General features: G+C 50.3%; 1 protein-coding gene across 3 annotated transcripts in view; it reads left to right on the top strand.

Annotated features, from left to right (window-relative positions):
- The window catches only part of dennd2b (DENN domain containing 2B), a 50,130-nt gene that overhangs the window by 18,912 nt on the left and 6,997 nt on the right, over window positions 1-24,221 (top strand). For 2 of the 3 annotated variants that reach the window (XM_042060758.1, XM_042060757.1), the window contains exons 3-14: window positions 1,061-2,383; window positions 4,697-4,842; window positions 9,602-9,726; window positions 9,993-10,208; window positions 11,037-11,133; window positions 11,295-11,339; window positions 11,741-11,925; window positions 13,035-13,144; window positions 14,245-14,314; window positions 16,188-16,265; window positions 17,918-18,058; window positions 18,273-18,421. In XM_042060758.1, coding sequence (XP_041916692.1) covers window positions 1,061-2,383; window positions 4,697-4,842; window positions 9,602-9,726; window positions 9,993-10,208; window positions 11,037-11,133; window positions 11,295-11,339; window positions 11,741-11,925; window positions 13,035-13,144; window positions 14,245-14,314; window positions 16,188-16,265; window positions 17,918-18,058; window positions 18,273-18,421 — 2,685 coding nt within the window. Of the gene's footprint in view, window positions 1-1,060; window positions 2,384-4,696; window positions 4,843-9,601; window positions 9,727-9,992; window positions 10,209-11,036; window positions 11,134-11,294; window positions 11,340-11,740; window positions 11,926-13,034; window positions 13,145-14,244; window positions 14,315-16,187; window positions 16,266-17,917; window positions 18,059-18,272; window positions 18,474-18,531; window positions 20,231-24,221 lie in introns of those variants that run through there. The other variant, XM_042060759.1, reaches the window with a different exon arrangement.

Below are 24,221 nucleotides of genomic sequence, written 5' to 3'. Positions count from 1 at the left end.
AACCTGCATCCTGGAACACCAGCCTGGCCTCCTCCCAACCTGCACTCCTTATTCCAGCCGCCTCCGCCACCGGTGCCGTGACATCAGATCTCTCTCTCTCTCTCTTTCTTTCTCTCTCTGTCTCTCTGTCTCTGCTTCATTCTCTCCCAGGCAGGGGCCAAGTCCAGTCACAGTTCCTGGAATCTGCTGCACTCAGGTTATTTTGAAAAGATTGGGAAAGTTTCTGTCTCCTCGTGTGTGAGTGTGAGGAATCTGAGAATGAGGTCACTGGAGCTTCTCTCTCTCTTTCTCTCTCTCTCTCTCTCTCTCTGTCCACTACGACGCAGTGATTGAGCAGGATTAGTGTGAGGTGTGACCTAGGGCTGTGGGTAATTAGGGGACGGACTCTGTGCTCTGTGTGATGGACTGTGAGCTGAGACAAGAGTCTTAACCCGCCGACGCTGTCTCAGAGGACTGCTGAAGGTAGGAGCTCCTCCATCTCTCCAAGCCAAGGCTTTCCCAGGGCTTTCTGTGTGGGGTCCACATAAATTCTGCCCAAATCACTTTAATTATGTGGAAAAATCCACACATGCATTTTTACTGAGCATTTGTATTTGCTTTGGCTGAGAGTTGGCTTTCATGCTGCCAAAGTTATGTCAGATTCCCCTGGTACTTTCCATTGAGTGTTTTACATGCGTGGTCAGTGTTACTGGTACTGATAATAGGAAAGATCTATCCTTGTTTTGAAGTTTTTTGTGTTCCTTCCTCTTCGGAGAAGAGGGCCTTTTCATTTCTCGTCTGAGTGAGTACATTGATTTATCTGCTGGCAGTCTTGAGTATACACCTGAGCTAACCACTGGTATCTGGTATTCCTTGCCTAATTACTCTCAGTGTTCTGTTGATGGGAATCAGGGACTTTTTTTTGTCAGCAGTGGCGAGCATTCAGCTCTTTCATGGTGTTTAATGGTTCGACTGGCTGTTTTTCCTTGGAAAAGAATTCAACAGGAGCAATCTGAACCGCCTCGTGGGAGTATAGTTTTTTTTTTTTTTTTCATTTCCTTGTCCTGTGCTCTTGTTTCAGGTGCCAGTCTGTTTCCCCTCCTCCCCTTCTCTCGTCTGGCAAGGGCTTGTGCCACACCTCCCTCAACGACCGCGAGGACTCGGCGCCGCTGTCCAGGTACGCCAGAGGCAACTGCAAGCACCTGAGCCTGCGGAACTGGCAAGAGAAGAGTGCCAGCCTGCGCACGGGCGCCCCGCTCTCCGCCGACTTCGAGTCCCAGAGCCGACTCATCAAGGCCAGGAGCATCAGCTGCCTGGACAAGAGGCTCTCCATCTTCAAGCCCACCACACCGGCCGACGCGGGAAGCCAGGAGCCGAAAGAGAACCAGCAGCAGCAGCAGCAGCAGGAGCAGGAGGCTGACCAGGCCAAGGAGGGTCTGAGTGCGGGGCCTCTGAGCTGGAGCACGCTCTCCCTGGGGCCCAGCTCGTCCACCTCCTTCTCCGCAGCGGCCAACAACGGCCACAAGCGCACCTTCTCGCTTAGCCGCACCAGCGGCGTAGGCCCCTACTCAGCCACCATCCGCAAGAAGATCTCGGAATGGGAGTGTCGACGTGTGTCTCTCCCTAGGATGAGCCTGTGTCTGGACAAGAGGCCGGGGGGCGGTGGAGAGCGGGTGGGGGGTGGCGGGGGGGACGGTCTCCCGCCTTCGCCCTGCAGCGAGAAGAGCTTTGACTTCAAGGGCGGGCGCAGGATGAGCACGGCCTTTTCGGAGTGCTCCTACCCTGAGACGGAGGAGGACGAGGTGTTGACGTCCGACAGGGAGTCCGTGGGACGCTTCCAGAAGAAGTTGGGGAAGACCGAAGGGTCCGGCGTCCTCCTGCGCTCCCTGACGGCACGCAAGGAAACCTCGGCCGTTCTCAACCGGATACAGAAAATCGAGCAGGCGTTGAAGGACAGTCCCACTCCGTCTCCACCCCAGTATCTCAGCAACTGCTATGGCCTGGACAAGGGGCGGCACAAGTCGTTCACCATCGGTGGACTGGAGGACTTGGACAGTGCCTGCGGCAGTAAGCGGAGCAGTATCTGCTCCATTGCCACTGAGCCAGACCTGGCGCCGGCGTCCGACAGGCTCTCCAAGCTCCGTCAGCGGTTCAGCATGTGCTCTGCCCGCTCCGAGAGTCCCGAGCCTCCGGCTGCCAGTCCTGGCGGCACGCCGGTCAACCCTTTGCCCAAACCCAGACGCACCTTTGAGTATGACGCCAACCGCAACCATAAGGGCGCGACCCCCAGCAACGGACTACCTCCCACGTGCGAGTCGCCACCACCACTGCCCTCGACCCCTGCCCCCTCCCTCTCACGGAACCCCAAGACTGACCGAGGCTCCTCCAAAAAGACCCAGGATAGGTGAGGAAAAATAGCTCCATACCTCTGTTGGCAATGGGTGGTGTGCCTGTTTTCATGCAGTACTTACTCTTTGTGAGTCAATGGTAGAATTGTGTGCAGTCTCTGTGTGTGAGAACGTACAGTATCATCATTGTTGATCTTTTCCAAAATTCCATGTAGGGTTAAAAGCACATGTCCCAAGTCAAATAGATTTATCTTGCGGGATGACAGAGCAAAGTCCAGTTTTTAACAGTAAGAACACAGAGAATCCATTTGTTTAGCTCCCTTCAGAGAGAGAGAGAGAGAGAGAGAGAGAGTGTCTGGTAGTGTGAACATCTAGCGGAGCACTTGTTGGACTGTCCAGCGCAGCCATGTAGGAAATAACTGTCCCTCATCCCTTCAGAGAGAGAGAGAGAGAGAGAGAGAGAGAGAGAGAGAGAGCGCGCTCCCTCGGAATGTCCGACCATTTATTTGTGTTGGACGTGGAAGCATCTGAGACATGTTGTGAGAATGCTGTCCAGGGTCAGGATCACAGGCGAAGCATTTGCTTTGTTAATGTTGTTGCAGCGATTGAGTTATTGGCTTTTGTGTCTCGGGCTGCAGGGGTAACGTACAGTAGATTGGCTCTGCTGATTTCACAGACTCTAATGTTACTAAGTGATTTGGTTCCACTCAGTCTGCTCTTTGTTTAGCGCTTGATAGTGTGCAGGGATCAGCATCCAGTCTGATTTTCATTTTCCCAAGGATTCCATGTTTTCCCATATTAAATTATTTTGCTTCTGGCATCCAATTAGGGATATCATGTCATTGCAACATGTTTTTTGTTGTATAGCTAGCCTCAATGGATCTGATGCATTTGATGGGAATACAGACTGGATATGTTCCACTTGAAATGAGATGTACTCCAATTTCCAACACGTATAGTTCTCCGCTTACCCGGATTTGCTTGGGTTGTAGCATGTGGGCATCTTTAATTAATTTGTCCACGGCAGTTTGCCACGCTCTGGTCAGTGAGACATGGGAGACTTGCCACAGATCTCCGCTCAGTACACTAGGAAGTGATGAAGCACCACATTAAATTTAGACTCGTCTCTCAGCACCTGGCCCGCGTGCTCCAGCTCAAAAACATGAAACGTGGGCTCCTTGATGTCCCAGGCGTTGGCTCACACCTCTCACACAGCTCCAAGTTGGGCCACGATCTGAGCAGGCGTCCACTGAAGCCACAGAGAAGGAAGCGAGAGAGAGAGAGATAGAGAGAGAGAGAGAGAGAGAGAGAGAGAGAGAAAGAAAGAAAGAGAGAGAGAGAGAGGGCTCTGGCTGCAGCTCTGATGACTGTTCCGCACGCTGTGCGAATCCTCTGAGAAGATTATCATATAACCGCCCGCTGGCGGAGGCCTGCTAACGGTGGACCAGCTGGATGCTCGTCCTGTAGGTCTCCTTGGCAACACGCTGTGCCGCGTGTACCCTTGCGTTCCCATGGCATCCAGGGTGACTCTCAGGGTTTGTTTATGGCTCTCGTGGCCTGTTTAGATGTGCCTGAGAGAGGCGGTTGTTTAGGCCGACGTCTGCCCGTGGAGACCGGCCAGAGGATCCTATCCTTTAATGTCCTCTGAGCCTCATGTCCATGTTTAACATTCCTGTGGCTGGTGTGGACTCCACTGTTTGGAAGCCACAGGCAGACTCTGAACCAGGCTATGATATCACAGCGCTAATATGGGAGATGCCTCTGACGCACACACACACATACACATACACACACATACTGTACACACACACACACACACACACAAAAGCACACACGCACAAACACGCCACAACACACACACTCCCATGGCCAGATGCAGGACCAACAGCACATGTTTTGTTCAGGGGGAAATAAACAGGAAACCGTGGGCCAATCAGAGCACATTTTGACGTCAGCCCAATTGGGTTGCTATGGCATTTGTTCATGTCCACGTTGTGTCGGTCTCTTTCCCGTCATCAGAGTCCTCATTGAAATTTGCTGCTTGTGTGTGTGTGTGGGGGGGGGGGGGGTTGGGGGCAGTGGGGATGGGGGGGGGGGGTTGGGGGCAGTGGGGGTGGGGGCAGTGGGGTTGGGGGGGGGCAATGGGGATGGGAGGGGGCAGTGGGGATGGGGGGGGGGGGTTGGGGGCAGTGGGGATGGGGGCAGTGGGGGCAGTGGGGATGGGGGGGGGCAGTGGGGTTGGGGGGGGCAGTGGGGATGGGGTTGGGGGGTATTTTGTGTAGTTCACTGCTGTTTCCCGTTGTAATTGTATGGTTCTACGCGTCTCTTTCTGTATCACGCTCACCTCATTCCGTGTGTGTCCTCCTCAGGGAGTCGTTTGAGTCCGAGGATGCCGCCAGCTTACCCTCCTCTTACCCGTCCTCTCCCACCGAGAACGGCACGACCTCCACGGGCACGCCCAGTCGCCCCAGCTCCAAGAGCCCGCAAGAGGAAAACGCCTACGAGGACATAGTGGGTAAGACACACACACAACACACACATACACACACACACACATGCATGCATGCACAGACGACCAAACCTCGAAGAATGACAAGACTCTGTTGTGTCTGTAAGGAGTCCATTGAGAGGGAATTTCAAGGAGTAGAGAGGAATTTCAGATCTTCAGAACGACATGTAACAGCAACTAATAGTCTGCCAGGCAGGACACCAAGTAATGGCAAGAAGCTCTCAATTCTGAGAGTTAAAGTAGCTCGTGTCTGCATAAGGACATTGTGCTCTCCTCATGTCAGTCAGATTTCTACAAATATACTCAGTATGACTAATTCAAGCATGTTTTATTTGTTTTGTTTGTGTGTTTACACAAAAAGGATCCATATTCTGTTCCACAAAGTTGAATTGCCTAGAGGCACTGATGGTGGATGTACCTCCAGTGGAATAGAGGAATTCCACAGACAGTTTAAAATTTATACTGCACCTTCTTCCTATGACAACAACCTGTGTCAGCCAATTGAAACATGCCTGGAACCCGCAGAACATTTGTTTTGCATACGCAAAAACAATATTGTTTTAGTCAAGTAAAAAAATAACAGAAGGAGGGAATACGGCCTGTTCAATTTATTTTCTTGCTATTGTTTTTGCTATGGTTTCTTGGCATTGTTTACTGTTTCTATACGTAGGCTGAGAGAGAGATCACTGCAGTCAGGATGGAATCCATAATCAAAGCAAACAGTAAATGAAGCAATAAAAAGTAAGAAATTGTCTGTGATATTTATGTTATTATTATTTTATTATTATTTTCAGACTTTACTGAAAATAATCCTCTGCAGAGCAGAGATGTTCCGTCCTAAAGTAGAGGGTGTCTGGTAGTGTGAACATCTAGCGGAGCACTTGTTGGACTGTCCAGCGCAGCCATGTAGGAAATAACTGTCCCTCTACATCGCTCTTGAGCTGATGTTAAAGAAAGTGTCGTCCTGACCGCTCCAGCGTGGCCGGTGCAAATGCTTGTTTCTGCGCATGGAGGGTGACAGACTGCTGGCACGCTCGGCTGGACAGTTTTATGTGCAACATTCCTTCCTGGTAGGAAATTAACTGTGGCCGGTGTGGAGCGGGTACCCAGAGGAGCCTCACATGTCAACAATGGGCCTGCATGTCAAGCCCCCACCTACGCCTGCCTGCCCTCACACACATACACACACACACACACGCACGCACACACACACACACACACACACACATAGGCAAGCCCCCCAGGCCAGCTGTAAATCCTGGTCTGGCTGAAGGGGTTTGGACGCCAGAGCTAATAAAGCGCTCGGCTGGGAGGGGGGGGGGGTTTGTCATATAGTCAGATGAGCCTGTGTGTTTGTGTGTGTGTGTGTGTGTGTGTGTGTGAGGGGGAATTTGTCATCTAGTCATCTAGATGAGCCTCTTTATTTTGGAGCAAATCAGAGAGAGAAGTGTTTGCTGACTTCTCATCAGTGGGGTCAGGAGCTTTTCCCTAATGAGCCAGAGTGACAGAGGCCCACTGTCTCTCAGCATATTATTGTTGTTGTTGTTGTTGTTGCTGAGACTAAAGTTCTGTCTCTGGGACACTACTTACCCGCCGTTCCAAGCGGTGCATCAGTCCACAGCAGAGGAGGGACAAGGGTGACTCCACTATGCACCCCGACAAAGCCTCCTTTGTTCTCCAAACACCTCCAGTGTGTGTGTCTGTGTGTGTCTGTGTGTGTGTGTCTATGTCTTTGTGTGTGTATGTGTCTGTGTGTGTGTGTGTGTGTCTGTGTGTGTCTGTGTGTGTGTGTGTGTGTGTGTGTGTGTGTGTGTGTGTGTATCTGTGTGTGTGTTTGTGTGTGTGTGTGTGTGTGTGTGTGTGTGTGTGTGTGGATGGCGTTGCGGTGGAGCGTTTGAGGGAATGCTGATTAGTTCCAGGGAAATGTATTGCCTCTGTGTTCTGGGCGCCTGTCCCCGGCCATTCCGCTCCGGTTTGGAATAGCTGGCCCCGATGGAGGCTCGCTGCAGCGCCGGCTTCCTGCACCACCAAAGCTGCGGTTTTGCAGGTCATATGTTCCCTTTTAAAAGGCAGCCACATTTGTTGGGAGATAAGCCATGTTTCTGCTGTCGTTCCACTTCATGTTTCAGCGTGGAGCGCACCCACACACTCGAGCCCCTGCCCCTGCCCCTGCTAACTGCCCCTGCCCCTGTAACTGCCCCTGTCCCTGCCCCTGCCCCTACTCTCGGGCTGGAGTCTGCAGCCAGGGCTCCGCTGTTGGGCCTTAGAGTGATTAGTGGTGCTGTAGGCGTGGTGGGTTGGTACACACAGCCTGGATGAGATATGGCCCCGCTGACATGACGCTTCAGAGGGTGTTTACATGGGGTGTGTGTGTGTGTGTGTGAGGCGGTCGAGATGAGCTGTTTGCTCAGTAAGTTGTCAGCAGAGAGGCGTGTGGCTGTGTGTGTTCTGGAATCTGGGGAGCGGTGCCTCCTGCCGGGGCCAGCTAGCGGAGCAGGGAAGCGCTGACAAGGGCAACAGGAAACGTCAGGGACAATCAAGCAGCGCGCCTGCTGCTGGAGACAGAACTGCGTGACTCTCGACTCTCTTTTTAGACTTTTTGGAGTATCTTTTTTTGTCTTTTTTTTTGTAGTGGTATTATTTTGGAAAAGCTCTGTCTGTGCCACGCAGAAATAAATCTGCAGACTCAAACAAGGTGACTTCCAGCTTGGACCCAACCACCCCCCCCCCACCCCCCCCACACACACACACACACACACACACACACTGCCCCCACCCCCCCACGCCCACTTCCAAATGAAAGGCGCTCCGAGCTGACGGAAGATCCTAAGCCAAAATTAGCAGAATGTGCTCGCTGGGCTGAGCGATGTGGCTTTAAACCTGCCCATGTCATTTAGGCCCAGATGTATAATGTGATTTAGTGGTGCCACTGAATGTTTACACGACACACGGCCCGTGCAGCAGGAGAACGTTCCCTCGGCCACATGAAGGAGCTGTACCACTGTAATGTCAGGGAAGTGGAGGTCCCTCCGTGGCCACATGTTATTGGCGCAGGAATATGATGCCAACATTGTCTGAACACACAGTCTGTACTCTGTGTCCTCTCGCTTTGAAAGCTTGTTGTATAAACAAAGGCGCAATCACTGTGTCCATGTGTGTGTGTATCTGTGTGTCTGTGTGTGTGTGTCTGTGTGTGCGTGTGTGGGGTGAGTTATTCAATGCATGGTAGTTTGCCAGTAAGGTGTGCCCTCCCAATCTCTCTATTTCTCCCTTCCTCTCTCTCTCCCCCTCTCTCTCTCCCTCAATCTCTCTCTCTCTCTCTCTCTCTCTCTCTCTCTCTCTCTCTCTCTCTTTTTCTCTCTCTCTTTCTCTCTCACCCTCCCTCCATCTCTCTGGCCCAGTGTTATTGGGCTTTCTGTAAGCAGTGTGGCTGATTAGTACCTTGCAGCAGCACATCAGCAGTAGGCCTAGCAGACCTGTCATTTCCCCAGCACGCCCTCATTACCCTACAGTCTTTATCCCCGAGGCCTGAGGAGCACTCAGGGGTCAGCCCTGCCCTGTGATTGTAGCACTCAGGTCCCCACAGAGCCCCACTCTGCTGACCACTACCACTGTACAGTTGTACACACAGAACCCAGGGCTGTGTAATTTACCTCCTTTTTAACGAGGAAAAGCTTTTGAGGCTGGAGGCGGTTGACTTGACGCCTTGCATGCCAAGATGAAGTAGCGTATGTGGTGTTGGTGTGCAGTTTTTTCCAGCTCGTGTGTGTGTGTGTGTGTGCGTGTGTGCAATTATGTGTGTGTGTGTGTGTGTACATGTGCGTGTGTGTGTGTCCTCAGGCGTTTCTGCTGAGGCGACGTGCTGCTCTGCCCAAGTTCTCATAACCCTCAGGACCCCTTTGAAAAAAAACACCCTCACAAGCTGAGCGCATGTCAAGATGGACATGGCCTGCAATGTTACACAAGGTCTTATACAATCTGGTCACTTCCCAAGCACAGCCAGTGCTAGATATGTATGGGTATCCCTGTGGCCGTTTCCTGTCGTCTGATGTGTGTACACCATAACATGCCTATAGGGACATACATTTGTCCTTAGGGAAATGGTTGTTTCAGACTGGGGTTGTTTGTTTGGTCACACGTGGCTCTTGCTTTTGACAACTGCCTGGTTGGCTTTTGGTAGTTTTCTGCTGTTGGTTTTGGATTAAATCTGAACTCCTGCGCGTTTCTGGGAAGGCTCTTAAGTTTTGCCGGTAATTTTGTGAGGCAACAGAATGACATCATGACATTCCCGTGGATATATTGTGAGAAAGGCTGCAGCGGTATCAGAGAAGAAGCCTCCTCCGCCGTAAACTGCCGGCATGCTCGGCCAGTGACTCATCAGTGACCTGAAGACCTGCAGACTCGGAGCAGCCAGGGTGCTCCGCTCCAACAGAAACTGTTTTCAGAGACAATAGAGCCGAGCGTTTATTGAGCCAGCCCGGCCGAGAGACTTCTCCAGAACACTGCCGAAATGACTCATCGCATTCTGCCCCCGAAGGGTGCCTCTCTCACCCCCCCCCCCCCCCTTCACCCTCTCCGCTCTCTCTCTCTTTCACTCTCTCTCTCTCTAGCTGTGCCTACTGCACAGTTCTGTCTTTCCCTCTCTCTCTCTCTTTCTACCACTCAGCCCCTAACAAGGCATTTTCCTCCTTCCTCCTTGAGTAAACTTTTTTGGCCGTTGGTTTCTGGCAGGACCCTGACCTGCGTTTTTCTCTGTCCTACTCAGAATCTATGCGGGAGAACCCGTATGAGGACGTGGACCTGAAAGGACGGATTTTGGGTCGGAAGTCTCGAGGGTCACTGAACCATTTATGGTCCTCTCAGGATCGGAAGCTGAATTCTCCTCCTCAGGTAATTAAAACAGTCTGGTGAATGTTGATACTTGGGCCAGAGGATTTCTCTGAGTTAGGACCCCAGCTTATTTTCATGGGTTTAAATATTCAGTGAGCTTTGACTTATAACAGACAAACATGTCTCACCATGTGAATGAACATCATTTGTTCTTCTCCACACACTGATGGTTATCCCTGGCACAGAATGGAGACAGTAAACAAATGTTCTTTATGAGTGTCATGAACGCCATTGTCTAACGCAGCCAGTGCATTGGTCTTCCCCAGCTGCCCTCTAAACCGAGCAGTCAGTCGTTGCGGTTGCCTGGGCCTACAGACAGGAAGAGCCACCGGACGTCCCGGCTGGCCAAGCGGCACAGCCACGATGACATGCTGCTCCTGCCGCAGTTGAGTGTGTCGACCTCCTCCTGTGGCCTGCTCGACGACACCCTGAGCACTGCCAGCGACACGCTGACCTCTCGCAGACACAGAAGGGTACCCAAGGTAACAGCCACTTTCAAACAGATGTGCAAGTAGACGAAAGCCTGAGGAAGTTAACAGATGCTGTTGTCCAAAATGTTAGGGATTGGCAATGGGGGGTTGGGGTTTTAAACCCGGGCCGATCTTGCTGCTCCCCATGCTCAGCAGAGGAGACAAAGCTGGTGTATCATGATAAATGTGAAAAGCCTAGAGCTTATGATAGAGTAGAGTACATGGCAAGGAAAAGGAGAAATCTTTTCTATAAAGTAAACCACAAGGAAGGATACATCTCCTTTTTCAACCAGGTACTTTGTAAAAGTAAAGTCTGGGCTTCAATGCCAGTACAATATTTTCCTCACCCTTTGATGTCCTCAACAGAACAAAACTGATTATCTCTCTGTCCTTGAGTTACTCTTGTGTTTCCTGTTGATAAATACCTGTTTATATGAGTCAAAAGGAACTCATTTGTTTCCTCTGTTAAAATCTACAGTAAGAGAGCTCACTCACACAAGTGTACTCTAGCCCTTAAGGATAACTGTGGAATGCAGCCATCAGTTAACTGTTTAACTTTCTTTCTTTTAAACGTCATATCTTCGTAAAAGGTCATGGCTTTTGAACCACACATGAGTGAGTTTTAATGAAATCCAACCCACTTCCTCGTTGTGATCAAAAGCACACTTCTGGAAGCCATTCCTCTGATGCCAGCTGGAGAAGTCATTTCTTTAGAATGCAAGCAGTTTTATTAGCTCTCTCACAATCGTTTGTTATTGTAAATGACTCTGGATTCAATTGATGTCGTCAACTTCCCAGTGCATGGGGCTTTTAGCTGAGCTTGTGGCGTGTCTCCCACAGTTGGTCCAGAGGATCAACTCCATCTACTCGACCAAGAGAGGCAAGAAGCGGCTCAAGAAGCTCACCCTGTCCAACATTGAAACTTCATCTCTGAGAGGTATGCGGTCTAGCCACAGCCCTGGGCTGAGGATGGAATTCATCAGGTTTATGTTGATGACCTCTGTGTTTGAGCAAGTGCCTCACGCCTCTTCTGCCTCTGTCATTCTCCCTCTCTTTCTTTCTCTCTCTCTGTTTCTCTCTTTCTCTCTCTCTAAACAGATGACAATAGTGAGAGTGAGAGCGACTCTGACGACAGGTTTAAAGGTGAGAAGTTAGCCCATGTCACTCAAAGGTCGCTCACTGCCATCCTTGTTCTTGTAAAGCTACAGTCTGCAAAGTCATGACCCTGGGATATTTAGCTATCTCACAGGCCAGAGTTATGGGAGATGTTTTAGCCAAGAGAGAATTCCAAAGACTAATTTAGGCAAATAACTTGAATTCAGCTTTTTTAGATTTCCTTGTGAGTATTGTTTACATGTCATATGAAGGTAATATGAGCTTGATTTTGTAGTTTGTAATGGTAACATTAGATGAATGTTGTTGAAAAATGAGAACTGGATTTGACTGGATTCTGGAGTCAGAGAACAGTTGTGGTCCAAGATGATCAGCTGTGTGTGTGTGTGTGTGTGTGTGTATGTGTGTGATGCTGTTCCTGTGTCTCTCAGCACACACGCAGAGGCTTCTGAAGCTCCAGTCCATGCTGCGGCGGGCTCCCAGCTATCGCACCCTGGAGCTGCAGCTCTTGGAGTGGCAGGAGCGGGAGCTGTTTGAGTACTTTGTGGTGGTCTCCCTCAAGAAGAAGCCCACCAAGAACTCCTACACCCCTGAGGTTACCTACCAGTTCCCCAAGGTGAGCACCATCGCGCTCCACAATTGATAGCTGAAGGAGTTGCGGATCGACTGGGGCAGGCTTAGACTCTCTAACCAACAGGGGTTCTTTCTGAGGCTAATCATCATCATTTAAACCAAGACCCTGTAAATGTTGTTTGTTTTTTCTAACCAGGTCTGTTTCTCGTCTGGGAAATCAGTCCATGGTGTATACAGAACTATTTTAATTTCTCTCTCAGGTCTATAAATAGGGTCAGGGCAACATATAGAGCCCTGGTCCTTTTTATTTTGGAGTGAATTATTACTAGCTCCCACTGAACTGTAGAAAAAGCTGAGTGGCTTTTGATTTATGGTTGTTAATGACCCTTGCTGATGCTGGCCCGACGTCAGTGAGAGTTAAAATTGGTCCCGCGGTGGGTGAAAAAGGCCATGTTCTAGTGAGGCTGAAAGAGCTTGTGTCATTCTCTGGCTGTCATTATGCATGCACTGCTCAAAGCTCAGATCTGATGATAGCACTGTGACCGTTCTCTGCCATCCTATTTAGGGCAGAGGTGGGGTGGGGTTAGGGGGGCTGGGAGGGTTGTGGGTGGTGACTTATTGTCATTAAGTGCTGTAACCAGGAAACCGTTGCCATGGCAGTTAAGTGTTTAGTTACTCAGAGATGGCTTTTTAAGTTATTCAAGATTTGGTTAAGCGATTGAGCCCCGGGGGAGGCCGAGGTATGTCGGTGTCCGGCCAACAGGAGGTCGGGCCCAATGACGTCTTCGAGCCAGGAAAGGACAGACAGTGGAGAGAGTGTGTGTTTGTTCTGCGGTGGGAAAGAGAGGTTTGTGGTCTTATCTGAGCCATGAATGAGCGGTTGGAAGAGGAGCAGGATATTTATAAAGCCCTACCCTCACCAATGGAGCCGTCCTTGGGCAACATGGAAAGACACACAGAGAACCTCTATAAACCTCTATACATGCTGGAAGAGCAAGAGGTGAAGACCTCCAGCTCCAAACCCATCAACTCTGCCCTGACATGCTATCTCTCTCTCTCTCCCTCTCTTCCTCTCTCTCTTTCCCTCTCTCTCTCTCTCTCTCTCTCCCTCTCTCTCCCTCTCTTTGTCTCTCTCTCTCTCTCCTCTCACAGCTAGAGAGGCCCACCAAGCAGATGCGGGAGGCTGAGCAGAGACTCAAAGCCATCCCTCAGTTCTGCTTCCCAGATGCCAAAGACTGGACTCCTGTGGCCGAATACAGCAGGTAGAGAGAACAGAACTCAACACACACTCAGTGACCCCTCAGCCTCTCTACTTACCCTCTCTCTCTCTCTCCCTCCCTCCCTCCCTCTCTCCCTCCACGTCTCTCTCCCTCATTCCCTCACCCCCCACCCCCACCCTCCATCCCTCATCCAGAAGTCATCCAGACTTCTTCCCACTCCCAGCCCTCAGATGGAGCGCTTCCTGAGCCGGGACACACACAGGCCCCCATAGCTATTAACCAACCCAATTTGTTTCCGTCATATCTGAAAGGAATTTACATTGAGCATTTGGTTTACATTGGATTTACACACGCACAGGTTAGCCGGCACTCAGGAAATGCCTCGGGGCAGCGGAACACGTTTCCAGCTCGGCCCCAACCTCGGCCCGGACCTTCCAGGAAGGCTCCACCTGTGTGTAATTGTCTCCGCCTAATAACTCACAAGTGGAGTGTGAGGAATGAACAGCCAGTGCCTCAGTGCTGGGGGCCAGGAACCAGGGGTACCTCAGGGCTCCCTCAGAGCAGGGCCTCATCACTTTAGGCTTCAATCAGACTGAGGGAAAGCTAATGTGTCGCGCCATACGCACTGCAGTCATGCAAGTGCCAAAGTGCCGAAATGGCAAAAAAAGATGTTCTTTGTGGAAATCAACTTTGCTTGAAATCATAGCAAGTGACACTGAGGATCAAGACAGAGATACTGTCTTGTGCGGGCACAGATGAGAAGAGAAAAGCTTCAAATGAACTTGAATGTAAATAAATTAGTGCTGTGGGACATCATAGGGTGTCATGTCATTCAATGCGGTAGGTCAACATCAGAGATGGCATGACATCAGGCAGGCGAGTTGACCGGCGTGAGTGGGGTGGCTCATGTGTTATTTCAGCTGTGGGAGGATGCTGTATCTCCCTGGGCTGAGCCACGCTGCTCTCATTAACCGAGCGGAGGGAACATGGCCTCCCAGGGCAGGAGCTTTGATCACTGCTCTGATGATCTCAATGCTAGTGTGTGATTAAGTAATTGTGTGTGTTTACGTGTGTGTGTGTTTCTGTGCGTGCGTGCGTGTGTGTGTGTGTGTGTGTGTGTGTGTGTGTCTTTTTTTTTACAGTGAGACCTTCTCCTTCATGCTCACTGGAGAGGATGGCAGCCGGCGGTTTGGCTACTGCAGGCGTCTCTTGGTAAGTCTACTGACTTGGTCACCGTCATCACTGCAGGGTGGGGTGAGGGTGAGGGAGGGAGGGAAGTTTGATGGCCCCAAACATGCTTTAGCCGTGCTTGTGTAATGGCCCCTAACATGCGTTGGTTGTCTTTTCCGTGTCCAACCCCACAGGTTGCATCACAGAGGTGCTGGTGTGTTAATTACAGAGCGAGAGGGTGAATGTAAATGGGGTTTTAATGGCTGACCAGCCGTCTGCGTGCAAGAGAAGGAGTTTGGTTATTTCGTCCCCTGGTCCAAGGGGTGGGCGGGGGATGGGGGATGGGGACTGCTTGTAAACACAACTCTTGTTTTAATGAGACTTTCTCAGGGAAAAGACTGGAAGAAAAGAAACCATGACATGTTTGTTATGTGGAGAATGAAACTCTGCTCTATATTTTGTCTGGCTTTTGAAGTTTTTCTTTTTTTTCCCCCTTTCTCAAATGTCAAATCCGTGCTTTTGGCAAGCTCTGGGTTCACTCCTCTCCTGTATGGTATTATGTTCTGCAGCATGACAAAAAAGAGAAGGCCTCAGCTTCATCTGTCTCTCTCTCTCTCTCTCTCTCCCTCTCTCTCTGTCGTCCTGCGTGTGCCCATTTTTAAAGTGTGTACACGGCCCCTTTGTGTTGTATAGTGTGTATTTTGATACGGTTGTCTGTAGTGTTCTCTGGCTATGACAGAGTGTGTGTGTGTGGGGAAGGTTTGGTGGAGGGTGCTGCAGTGCTCTGGTGTAGCCTAGCCTGGCTCGTTGGCGCTGGAAGGTATTAAATAGCTTTCCTGATGACTGGGGAGAGTGAGGGAGTGAGAGGGCGCCTGCACTCCTCTGTCCGCTCACTACTCACTGCGCTGTGCTGTGCTGCGCTGCTCCTTGCCTGGAGGAAGTCCAAGGGCTGGCATGTGGAGAGCATTCCTAAGGATTTTAACCAAGCTCCGCATGCTTGATTTAATCATCCATTTGGAAAAAGCAGTGGAAGAAAATTGCATACCTAATATGGACAAGTGGATTGGGTATTGTGTGTGTGTGTGTGTGTGTGTGTGTGTGTGTGTGTGTGTGTGTGTGTGTGTGTGTGTGTGTGTCTGAGATGTGTGTGAGAGAGTGAGAGAGAATGAGAGTTTGTGAGTGTGTGTGTGTGTGTGAGAGAGAGAGAGAGAGAGAGAGAATGAGAGAATGAGAATGTGTGAGTGTGTGTGCACTCATGCATTTGCCTGTGCCAGTGTAGTTGTGTGTGAACATGTCTGAATGTGTGTGTGTCTGTGTGTGTGTGCACTCTGCAAGGTCTGTGATTGTTTAGTGGGCAGAACGTGGTTAATCATTAATGCTCTGTGTGCACCTGTGTTTAGTTAACAGTGGGAAGTGTCCCAACGGATTTGAAGCCTTCACATGCATAAGGCTGCAAACAGATTATTATCTTTCTAAGTTAGGCTACAGCAGAAAAAAAATGTGTTTATAGTTTAGAAGCTCTTATTGAAAACAGTTGCTACATGCTATCAGTCATTTTTTAATAGGATTATTTCATCAGTATACCTGATGACTGACAGTCATCACCCACTACTTTCAAAAGAAAACCTTAAGCGAAATATGAAGTGAAATTGTAGCCGTACTAATGCAGAAACCATTCAGCACCTTTCACCTATGTCTGTGGACTGATTTCGGAGGCGCATGAGTCACAGACGAGTGTGTCCTTCACTCGGCTCATGTCGTCACTCAGGATTAGGACACACACCTGTGCCTTGTGACATATCTTGTGAAGTGTCTGTCTTGCCACAATGGCCCCTGGACTTTCCCAGAGTCAGAGGTGTGCCTCATTATTCCTCTCTCACTCCCTCTCTCCCTCTCTCCATCTCTCCCTGTGCAGCCGAGCGGAAAGGGGCCTCGCCTGCCAGAGGTCTACTGCGTCATCAGCAGGCTGGGCTGTTTCGACCTGTTCTCCAAGGTGAGCTCATCTCCCAGTCTCTTACCTGTCTCTTACCGTTACCATGCTGGCACGCCTTCCTGGCTTCGGCACGGCGATGCCGCCACATGTTATCACCGCCTAGATCCTTCAGCTAGAGAGGGAGGAGATAGGGGTGGAGAAGGGAAGGGTGGGAATATGATGGTGCGCTGGGTCTTACTGAAGTCTTGCCAGTGGTGGTAGCCAGAGGCCCATTGTCCAAGTCTTTGACCATAAAGCCCTTTAAAGGACTACAACAACACACTTTACTATGATTCTCCACACTAATTGTCTCCTTCACTTACACCTTGCTGGTTGGAACAGGCAACAGAGAGGCCTTTGTGCTCCTGAGCGGAGCAAAGTTTGTGGCTTTGCCTCCACGGAGCCGGCTTTGGGAAGAGCACAGCGCACTCTCTCATGACAGGCAAGCACACCCAGAGGATGGAGAGAGAGAGAGAGAGAGAGAGAGAGAGAGAGAGAGAGAGAGAAAGAAGAGACTGTGAGAGTAATAAAAGAAAATGGCAGAGGAGAGGGAGTGAGAGTGATTTACAGTCTGTCTTGAGAGAAAATTAGAAACGAAGAGGGAGGAAAATTGATTATACGAGGGAAGATGAAACCCAGCAGATGAAAAAAAGAAATGTGAGGCTGATATTTTACACTGAGATTTGCAAGTCCAGCTCGACGGCCTGCCTTTGTTGTGCTGGCCTCCTCATTTTAAGGGCCTGTGAAAGAGGAGAGATGAGAAAAGTGATCTGAAATGGACGAAAGAGACATTCTTTTCTTAAAGCCTTTGAAAACCTTCCCTAATTAACATGACAGAACAGGGGCGTTTTTGGAGGGTTCTCATTTCACTGGCGCAGCATGTGTGTAAGTGTGTGTGTGTGTGTGTGTGTGAGATGGATAGTGTGTATGAGAGAGAATGAGAATGTGCTAGAAAAAAAGAGGAAAGGGAGAGAGAGAGAGAAAGAGAGAGAGGTTGAACTGAGTGGAGGGGAATGGAATGGACTGGAATAAAGGGAAGATGATATCATGTGACCCGTAATGTGAATTTTCTCTCCAATTACCTTTCCAGACGTCAGGGCCTTAACACACACACACACACACACACACACACACACACCAACATATTCACATACTCTCAGCTGAATGGTGAGCAGGGTGGGATTTTCCTGTGGTGTGTCGGCACACCTCACCCCATCCAGCACTCTCTCTCTCTCTCTCACACACACACACACACACACACACACACACACACACACACACACACACACACACACACACAGCCTCTCTGACCCCCTGATTTAGCAGCTAACACCATTAGGATGCAAGACACCAAGAACCAACCTGAAATTGTGTCTGTTTGTGTGTGTGTATGTGTGTGTGTACATTTGTGCGTGTGTGTGTGTGTGTGTGTGTGTGTGTGTGTGTGTGTGTAAAAGTGAGAAAGTGGGGGAGCTTTCATTCAGTAGCTTATAACTACTTCAGTATGTGTGACAAAAGATCTGTCTGTCTGGCGAAACCTAACTCAAGTCCCTCCTGTGATATAGTGGGTATTCCACTGCTTCCATTCTGAGTGGCTAGATGTGTAGTACTGTACTAGTAGATGATGGTGACCTCCCAATCTCCCCTTCTTGCCCCCTCTGTGTGCGGGGCAGATCCTGGATGAGGTCGAGCGGCGTCGTGGCATCTCGGCCGCTCTGGTCTACCCCTTCATGAGGAGCCTGATGGAGTCGCCCTTCCCCGCACCCGGGAAAACTATCAAGGTCAAGACCTTCCTGCCTGGAGCAGGGAATGAGGTCAGAATACACCTTATACAGGAGGCTTATACCACACCCCTCACAGTCACACATTTCACTGGAGATGGTTTTGGTTGAGCAGCTTTCTGACCCTACGGACTCAAGTCTGAATGGGAAAGCTCAGAGTGATATTTGTATATTCACAAGTGTGTGTGTGTGTCTGTGTGTGTGTGTGTGTGTGTGTGTGTGTGTGTCTGTGTGTGTGTGTCTGCAGGTGATTGAGTTGCGGCGGCCGATGGACTCTCGTCTGGAGCACGTGGACTTTGACAGCTTGTTCAGCTGCCTGAGTGCGAGGCAGGTGGTGCGCGTCTTCGCCTCCCTGCTGCTGGAGCGCAGGGTCATCTTTGTGGCCGAAAAACTCAGGTACGAATGTGTGGTCACCTTTGTGGCCGAAAAACTCAGGTTTGAATTTGTGGTCATCTTTGTGGCGAAAAACTCAAGTATACTGTAAGTGTGTGGTCGAAAAACTCAAGTACAAGTGTGTGGTTATCTTTGTGGTCGTCTCTGATATGTGGTGGTGCAAACATGATGATCTTTGTTTGAATTCGTCACATCTCATTTTGCCTACGATTCAAAAGCTGGGAATTGTGGGATAGTATGAAGACAGTGCATGACAGAATGACAGAGTGAATGACAGAAGTCCAGCAAAGACATGTTGTGTTGGTTTTACACAGTCCTATATGTTTGGATTAATATAGGCCTATGTATGAATGCCTATTCTCTACAGCCGAAATGAAACCTTCACCATGATACTGCAAGTGCCTCCACTCTCCGAAATAAGACATACATGTAGCTGTGCATTGTGCCGTCTCTAAAGAACTGTCTGTTTGGAGTCCCGTTGACCAGTGTTTCTCTTCTGTCCCCTCTTCTGTCCGAGGAAAAGAGAGAACACATCTGTGTGTGATCTGGCCATTGTTACCATGAATACCCACTGAGCAGTCGATTTAAATTTCGGAACATACAGTACATAGGCTAAATTGTGGGTGCTATTTATAAATTGAAGCTGCACTTTGCTGGAGCAGACTGCGGCTCATAGCCATAAATGGTCAAATCACCTCCCAGAATGCTGGGTGCTTATGGAGCACAGTGGCCACCGCGAGCAGCTATTCCTGTCTAGAGTTACAGCAGATGTTCCCAATAATCCTCCTCCTCCTCAGTTAGCACTAATGGCCAGTGGCACTTCCCTTTGTTCCTGCACTCACTCAGAGCCCGTACAAACAGCATCTGTCTCTGCTGAGAGCAGCGCTTCGTCTCCGGGCCACAGAGCCTTTTCCCCCTGTGAATGATGGAGCTCACTGGAGCTGTGGTTCCACTGTTTTTGCGCCCTGCCTCTTCTCTGAATTGAGTTCCGTTATTTTTTTTTTTTTACTTAGTCATAATCGCAGTCTTGCTCTGGACGAGAGGGTCAGCCACAACTCCCAAGCGATAAATTAGGGACAGCCCAAAATCTTCAATGGCATATTTACCAGGATGCATGGGGGATCACCGCGGAGCTGCCAGTGCATTTTTTGGCTCTGCAGATGCCCGTATGGCAGGCTGGGTTCGCTGTCCGCAGCGCTTGTCATCCGCCCAACCAGCCTGCTAATAGCAGCCTTTCGCTGTGGTTTTCCCCTCACAGTAGTACAGTAGACGCACACACACACACACACACACACACACACACACACACACACACACACACACACACACACATGGAGCTGCTAAATCAATCAGGAGAAACCATCTTTCCCCAAGCGGCCGCACCCTCCTCTGCTCCTGTGCCCAGTCCGCGGGCGAAAGCGAAACTCCTTCCCTGCCCCCTGCGAGGGTCCGCCTGCCTGCTTGCCCGCTGGGACGCAGAAGTGGGTCAGCACTGTGCCAGGGGCCTGTCCCAAGCCACCGGACCGGGGTGGATAAGACGGACAGGTCCCCAGGGGCCCTCGGGCGGTCACGGAACCCTGCGGGGCCAGCGACGGGTCGTTAGCGAGCGGGTATTTGTGAAATGCTAATCTCCAGAAATCAAGAGGACAGTTTAAACAAACAGCAGCAGGGGACCTGGGGCGGACTATGACGAAGAGAGGAAAGAATGCACTTCCTGTGTGTGTGTGTTTGTGTGTGTGTGTCTGTGTGTTTGTGTGTGCGAGTGAGCGTGTTTGTGTGTTTTTGTAAGTGTATGTGATTCCCTTGTCTGATCTGTGGACTCCCTGTAACTGCTTGACTAATAGAGGCATTTGCACTCCCAGTGTGCAGAATTGCAGTGCAGTCAGGGCAGCTACTAAGCTTGTGTTCTTTTCCTTCATCTCTCTAAAGATGGATGCTGCGGTGAGTAGTGTGTACTGACAGTCAAGTTAGCATAAATAACTTCATTACTGACAGCCTTCTGTGACATTAATGGAACATTTCTTATTTCTTATTCTGTCTTTATTGACATATGATTTATATGATATCTAGTGCCCTGTTGGGACTGTTGAAAGCATTTAGCCTCTTTTGAAAAGGTCAAAAAAACCTGTTTCTCTCCAAGGATTACATTCAGGAAATGAGCCCAGCCCTCCTTTGTTGTTGGCGGTCCGCACTGTTCCTTTGACAGCCTGCTGTAGAGCCAGAGTGGTGTCATCTCATCAGCTCCTGTAGAAAAGAGCCTTGGTTAGGGGAACTCTGTGGTAATCATATTGTAACCCTAACCCACACCCACACCCACACCCTGATGGCTTGCACTGTTCCTCTGTCAGCCTGCTGGTGTCATCAGCTCCTGTGGAAAAGGGCCTTGGTCTGTGGTAACTGATTACCCTAACCCTTACTGTACTGTTCCTCTGTAAGCCTGCTGTCAGTGGGCCAGAGTGGTGTCATTAGCTCCTGTGGAAAAGGGCCTTGGCTGGAGTAACCCTGTGGTAGCCCTAACCCTAGTTAATCTTAGGGTAACCCTATCCCTAACCCTAGGTCAACCCTATCCCTCACCCTGACGCCTCGTACTGTACTATGGAAGTGTGGTGTCACCAGCTCCTGTGGAAAAGGGCCTTAGTCCCTGGAGCTTATTCCCACTCCTAGGTAGAGCTGAGGCTTGCCATTGGTCTGTGTGTCCTGAGTGAAGCTACTGCCCTCCCTAACTGTCAGTTAGTCAGTTGGCCTCTCCTCTGCAAAACAGGATAGGTGGAGGGCTGCTGGCGTCCCACAGGCAGGCTGGTACGGGGTGTTGACCTGGGTGGGCTGGCGAGCAGTGGGGCTTGTTTTGGTGAGGGGCCGGGCCTGGGGTCCAGCTGTCCCGTGCGCCAGCGCTACCACGGGTCCCGGGGGAGGCGGCGCTGCGGTCCAATCCCACAGTGCTCTGCCAGGGGATGATGATCTATGACCCGGTGGGCACCGCTTAATGTATATTTTCTGCTTTTATTAGGATCAGACAGAAAGAAAACACAGCCTTTTCTTACACCATTTAACTGATGTCAACATAACAGGTCTGTTCCTGCCCACTGGTTCCCTGTGGTTGGACTTATCCTATGCGTGTGTATGTCTCTCTGTCTGTTTTTGTGTGTGTGTGTGTCTGTGTCTGTGTCTGTGTGTGTGTCTGTGTGTTTGTGTCTGTGTTTGTGTGTGTACCACCGAAACTGGCTACTCATGGTGCAAGCTGGACGAGCTCCATCAGGCATGTATAGTAATTGGCCAACATCATGACATCAAACATCGCGCCAGACAGTTGCAATTACCCTCAGTCATGCCGCTGACTCAAGACTAGTGTGGGCAGGAAAAACATCTTTGATGCCCTAATGAAATCAATCTCTCATTAACTAGGTCATGCTGTAGCTGCCTATAACTCAATCTGACTTCCCAAACATCAGACAAGCCTCCCCCGCTTACAAACAGCACATGGCAGGAGAGTTCTAATGCTTTAACGGGAGTTGGGGGCGATGATGACAAGGAAGGGTTCAAATCTGACACACACGTTCACCGGTTTGGAATGCCGTTTCCTTCTGCCTTTGTGTGTGTGTGTGTGTGTGTGTGTGTGTGTGTGTGTGTGTGTGTGTGTGTGTGTGTGTGTTGTCAGAAGGAGCTATCTGTGGGTGTGGGTGATAGAAAGACTTTGCCTTCAGAACACAAACAGACTTCTGCTCAGTCCAAGAGCAAGCCATGAGGGATTCTATTACAGTGGTGCTCCAATAAGAGAATGTTGCCATTGTGTGTCTTTCTCTTTTTTTGGCAAGAGCCCACAGAGAAAATGGGGAGGAAGAGAAGGTGTGGAGGGAGAGAGGGAGGGAGGGAGATAGAGGGGAGGGGTGAGAGTGAATGAGAAGGACTGGATTTCCATATTAGCTGTTCTCATGATCACAAAGAATTAATCAACCCCCGGAGGGCCTGTGGCTGCCTTGCCATGCTGCGTTTCGCAAAGCAAAGCCCGACTGTGTCCTATCTGGGCTACAACAAACTCCCTTTTGTGAAAATACATGGGAAACAAGTCCTGGCCCTCTTGGTGAAAAAGTGAAGTAGCACTGTTTCAGTGTTTCCATATGGGCTGCATAAGCTAGATGGGCTATTTTGTTACCAGTCCACTACAAGCACAGGATGTGCTGCAAATGGAACTAGCGCCGGTGACTCCCTATCAAAGCCTGAGCTGTGTTGTGAGAAACGGACATCTGACCGAGGCAATAAGGCGAGAAAGCGATCCCTAGCAGGTTCCCCGTGTCCTGTAACATCTGCGCTGAGCAGGTCCGCATGTGGAAACATGTGTAAGGGGCCTCTGTGGAGCGTCCAAATGATATTCCAGGCTTTTCCAGCGGCAGCTGACATTCCCATTACTGTAGCGCACCACTCCGGGCCCCTGACAACGTCGACGCGGCCCTCGGGAATCGTCCGAGGCTTCGATTTGTCCAGAGCGGCAGATCGTATCGGAACGTGTGCGCGTCGGCTCAGAAGGGAGCCGTCCATTCTCACGCACGGAGTTCTGCTTCCTGTGCGGCCGCCAGGGAACCGCGGAGGGAGAGGATCAGGGGTGCGGTTGCCGCGGCGCTGGGTTGAGTTGCTTGAGATCCTTTCAGTCAGGAAGTGTGGGAAAGCTATTTGAGCCTCACCTGGATCCAGAACATTCTGCCCGGTTGGTCAGACGTACTGTAATAACTCACTCACGTCCACTCTTCATCCATCAGACTCGTACCACACAGGAGTCTGGATCAATTCCGTGCCCAGAATCACAGACAGGGCTGCGTGCGGTTCAGAGAAACATAACACTGGATTGACATCCTAATGTTTACACACGTGCTACATGTGGATGTGTGTGTGTGTGTGTGTGTGTGTGTGTGTGTGTGTGTGTGTGTGTGTGTGTGTGTGTGTGTGTGAATGTAGTCAGTGATTAGGCTAAAAAGGGTTCTCTCCAGTTGCAGTAGTCTTCTCTGGCTTCCTGACTCCCCAGCTGTGACATTGACCTGGCCTGGCAGAGAGGAAGAGCTCTTCTCTAAAATTTGGCCCCTGTGTGGCCTACTGTCTTTCCGTTTTTCTTTCAATTTTCTTCCTTTCTTTTTTACTTCTCTCTCTCTCTCTCTCTCTCTCTCTGCCACACAAACACAAACACTTGTGACCTTCATGTGAGTCCATCACTGTGTGTGTCTCTGATGAGAAATTCTCCATAACCTGATTCCCGATCTCTCCTTCTCTCTTCTTGGCATCCAGACACAGTGGACACAGTATGACCTCAGATTCCAATCAGGCCTCGGTTTCACTGTTTACCCCACAATGTTTAGACTCAGGAAAGAGAATGGATTATCCCCATCTCAAATCAACCGCCAAGGCCAGGAAATGGCTGGAGCTTCACCAAACAGGCGGGCTTTTACACAGCAACGCAGCTAGCACTCCTTGTGTGTAACCACACTAACGTTGGATTTCAGCGGAGAGGTGTTTAGGGATATGGTTCAGCTCTTCCAGCGTTTGGGCTTTTCCCGTGAGTGGAGGTATTTCCCTTCCGAAGGTGAAGTGTTAGTGTGATTGTGTCACTATCAGCTGTCAGGATCTGGCTGTCTGGCCTGTGGCTAAGCTTTCCTAATCCACACTACTTTCACTGCGCTCACTCCCTGTTCCAACATGTCAACACTCCGGGCTAGGCCGAACTGGGCTGGCTCAGGAGCCGCCACTGTGCTGTGCTGTGCTGTGCTGAGCTGAGACGGCGCTGAGGTTGCAGCGGGCAGTGTGCAAACGGAGCTGGAGT

This window comes from Alosa sapidissima, chromosome 14 (genome assembly GCF_018492685.1).
Source record: "Alosa sapidissima isolate fAloSap1 chromosome 14, fAloSap1.pri, whole genome shotgun sequence".
NCBI classification, from domain to species: Eukaryota; Metazoa; Chordata; class Actinopteri; order Clupeiformes; family Clupeidae; genus Alosa; species Alosa sapidissima.
The sequence above is the reverse complement of the archived record's forward strand: the minus strand, read 5'-3'. Positions and strand labels throughout refer to the sequence as shown.